The sequence below is a fragment of the Limulus polyphemus genome, unplaced genomic scaffold (assembly GCF_000517525.1).
Source record: "Limulus polyphemus unplaced genomic scaffold, Limulus_polyphemus-2.1.2 Scaffold4773, whole genome shotgun sequence".
Classification (NCBI taxonomy): domain Eukaryota; kingdom Metazoa; phylum Arthropoda; class Merostomata; order Xiphosura; family Limulidae; genus Limulus; species Limulus polyphemus.
In genome coordinates, this window is record NW_013670383.1 from 60,646 (window position 1) to 64,437 (window position 3,792).

At 35.0% G+C, this 3,792-nt stretch overlaps 1 protein-coding gene across 1 annotated transcript in view; it reads left to right on the top strand.

Moving 5' to 3' along the window:
- The window catches only part of LOC111088930 (macrophage mannose receptor 1-like), a 74,120-nt gene that overhangs the window by 52,507 nt on the left and 17,821 nt on the right, over window positions 1-3,792 (top strand). The window contains exon 14 of the mRNA XM_022400278.1: window positions 1,667-1,807. Coding sequence (XP_022255986.1) covers window positions 1,667-1,807 — 141 coding nt within the window. The remainder of the gene's footprint in view (window positions 1-1,666; window positions 1,808-3,792) is intronic.

A 3,792-nucleotide genomic window follows, 5' to 3' on the forward strand; every position in this document is an offset into this window, starting at 1 on the left:
CTATACAAGTGAACTGAGGCCTGAACTTGTGAATCGTAGCGTTCATGGCTTGCGTCATGTTGCCGCAAAAACGAGTTCCGCATCTTTTGGCCTTGAGCAAAGCCACATTGAGCTATGTGCTTTGTGCACCGCAGGGAATCGAAACCCGGACTTGTAAGTCCGTAAATTTACTAGTGTCTCATCTTGGGATTCATTTTGCTATTATTTTTTAGAAACAATGGTTTAAAATGTTCTGGTGATTTGTCTCACTTTGTTACAGCTTGTTTGTTGTTAAGCGCATAGCTTTACAATGGGCTATCTGCACTGTTCCCATCGTAGAAACTAAACCCAGAATTCTAGTGTTATAAGCCTCCAAACGTACCACTAAGTCACCGGGGAGCCTTTTTTATGGACTTGAACATGAACAACAATTATCATAAGTATAAAGTTCCCTGCTTAGTAAGAACACTCCAGTATAACTTAATACAAGGTAAACACTCAGATTACAAGGGTTTTAAATATGTAGCTGAAAAATGTAATCTTTGTAGTTTACAAGTTTTCTATATTCTTCCTGCACGAAGAGGACTCTGAGATCCACCACCAGATGGCTGTCTTTTCATCTATAGCCCAACCATGCAAAACAAAACTTAAGTAACTAGTAAGGCTATCAATTTCAAATATTGTTAGTGGAGCTGAAGCAATCAACAATTGATAATTCGTGTCAATTTCAACATTGGTAGTGGAGCTGGAGCAATCAACAATTGATACTTCGTGTCAATTTCAACATTGTTAGTGGAGCTGAAGCAATCAACAATTGATAATTCGTGTCAATTTGAACATTGGTTGTGGAGCTGGAGCAATCAACAATTGATAATTCGTGTCAATTTCAATATTGTTAGTGAAGCTGAAGCAACCAATAATTGATAATTCGTGTCAATTTCAACATTGTTAGTGGAGCTGAAGCAATCAATAATTGATAATTCGTGTCAATTTCAAATATTGTTAGTGGAGCTGAAACAATCAATAATTGATAATTCGTGTCAATTTCAAAATTATTAGTGGAGCTGAAGCAATCAATAATTGATAATTCGTGTCAATTTCAATATTGTTAGAGGAGCTGAAGCAATCAATAATTGATAATTCGTGTCAATTTCAACATTGTTAGAGGAGCTGAAGCAATCAATAATTGATAATTCGTGTCAATTTCAAATATTGTTAGTGAAGCTGAAGCAATCAACAATTGATAATTCGTGTCAATTTCAAATATTGTTAGTGAAGCTGAAGTAATCAACAATTGATAATTCGTGTCAATTTCAATATTGTTAGTGAAGCTGAAGTAATCAATAATTGATAATTCGTGTCAATTTCAATATTGTTAGTGAAGCTGAAGTAATCAACAATTGATAATTCGTGTAAATTTCAATATTGTTAGAGGAGCTGAAGCAGTCAACAATTGATAATTCCTGTAAGCTTGCAACTCTTTAACCGGTTTTGAAATCACGATTCAATATTTCTTCTCCTCATTAAGTTTTCCTACTTCACACTTCACAAATGATACGAGTTCCTTACAATAAACACCGCGAGCGCTAACAATATGCTTTTCCATTTAAAGCTGCGATTCTTTGGTATTTTTTCGTTTAACACTTAAACAATACAAATCTGTGTTAAAAGTTTTCTTCTGTCTTAGGGACTTGGAAGGATCACCATTGTGACTTGAAAGAAAGTAATTTAGTTTGTAAGGTACCAAATATTAAAATCGTCACTCCAGCTCCAACAACAGAACCTACGCCCCTTCCTGGAAACTGTCCATCTGGCTGGTATACCTTTGGTAAGTGTTAATAGAAAGTCAATCTGTCTGGTAAATGGTATAAAATTTGGTAAGTTTTATTGAAAACTTCACTTGTCTGTCATACACTCTGGTAAGTTTTGTTGGAAAGTTTATTTGACTGGTATATTTTTAGTATATTATATTGGAATATCCATTTGGTTGGCTTAATTTTAGTAATTTGTATGAGGAAAGTTCGTTTTGCTGGTATACATACGGTGGCAAGCTTTATTGGAAAACTAGTATGACAAAAAAAGGTAAATACAAGAGCAATACATTTTTCCTGGAAATATCAACTGTTAGGAAAGCCATTGATAAGTTTTATTGGAATCTACATCCAGTTGGTAAACTTTTGGTAAATATTATTCAAAGGTGGCTCGTGCTTGGTACTTTCGGAAGGTTTATTGGACAGTTAATAAGACGTGTTAGGTAAAAATAAGAGCGTTTCAACGATTTTCAGTCTCCATATTTGTTATACAAAGCAAAGAAATTGCAAAGTGTTGTAGATATTATTTAAACATATTCTTGAAAGAAGTTAATTATACTAGCAGAAATAGCCGTCTTCCGGACAAGTATAACTGTTAGATCCTACGAAAGACTATTGGGCCTGCGGTCTTTTCTGGAATTGTCTGACAGTTTTACAACAATGTACTCATACTTGACATTCAATAATGTTCTCGATCTATGAGAAAAAGGATTTTATTGAAACTTTAGTTTAAAAATGAGCTATCATCACAGCATTACATCACAGATTTTATTGAAGTATTTCTTTGTAGATGTAGTTATTTATCAATGAAAGTGTCTTGCTTTTCTATTGCAAAACTCATGAGATGTTCACTAAAGAAAAACAAATATTTTTTAAGTTTGTTTTTTATTATCTTATATTTGAAACAAACTCCTTTTTTGTAATTGTTAATGGTTAAATATGAAACATATCATTGTTGTAGTAATTTCAATTGTTTTATTTATTGCTCAGCTATAAAAATACTGCGTAGTTATAGAAATATTACCCAGTTAGGATTGGTGATGATCGGTGCGGTAATTTCCGAGATCCGAGTTTTGAACGTGTACTTGTTTGTTTGTTTTGAATTTCGCGCAAAACTACACAAGGGCTATCTGCGCTAGCCGTCCCTAATTTAGCAGTGTAAAACTAGAGGGAAGACAACTAGCCATCACCACCCACCGCCAACTCTTGGGCTACTCTTTTACCAACAATTAGTGGGATTGGACGTCACATTATAACGCCCCCACGGCTGAAAGGGCGAGCATATTTGGTAAGACGAGTATTCGAATCCTCAGATTGTGAGTCGAGCGCCCTAACCAACTGGCCATGCCGGGCCTTGAATGTATACATCGCAAGCTCCATTATAATAAGATATCATATGTTGAGCTTTGTTTAAAGAGTTTATTTTGAAAGGTTATTTGGATATCTGTTAATTACGTCGTTATGAAATAACTCCGCAGATTACAAACTTGAAATCGATAAAATTTGTTGTAACGAAACAAAAGCAAAAAATCACAGAATTCATAAAAAAAAAAAACCGTTTTACGCGTATTTTGGAATAAAACTTGGGGACCAAGACAAATCATGGACTCGGCACAAAGTTTGCACCATTTATGTTGAAGAGTTGGAACAATGAATTATAGGTAAGAAAAAGTCTTTGTGTTTTGGAATTCCAGTGGTCTGGCGTGAGCCTAGAAACCATTGAGATGACTGCTATTTTTGCCCATGTAACGTGCAAGGCTACAACACTCGAAATATAAAGGAATTTTCTTATCTGAACCTTCAATCTGCTATAGGACCTGTTGCTCATGGACGTGATGTAACTGTACCTACTCCCCCAGAGCCTTTTGAACCAGATTGATCTCATTCTGAATATGATGTCAACAGAAATGATGATAGGGATTGTTTTAAACCTTAAACGTCTGGCGAACCACAACTTTTCACACAAGGTAAACTTAATGATTTGGTGAGAGATTTGGCCCTT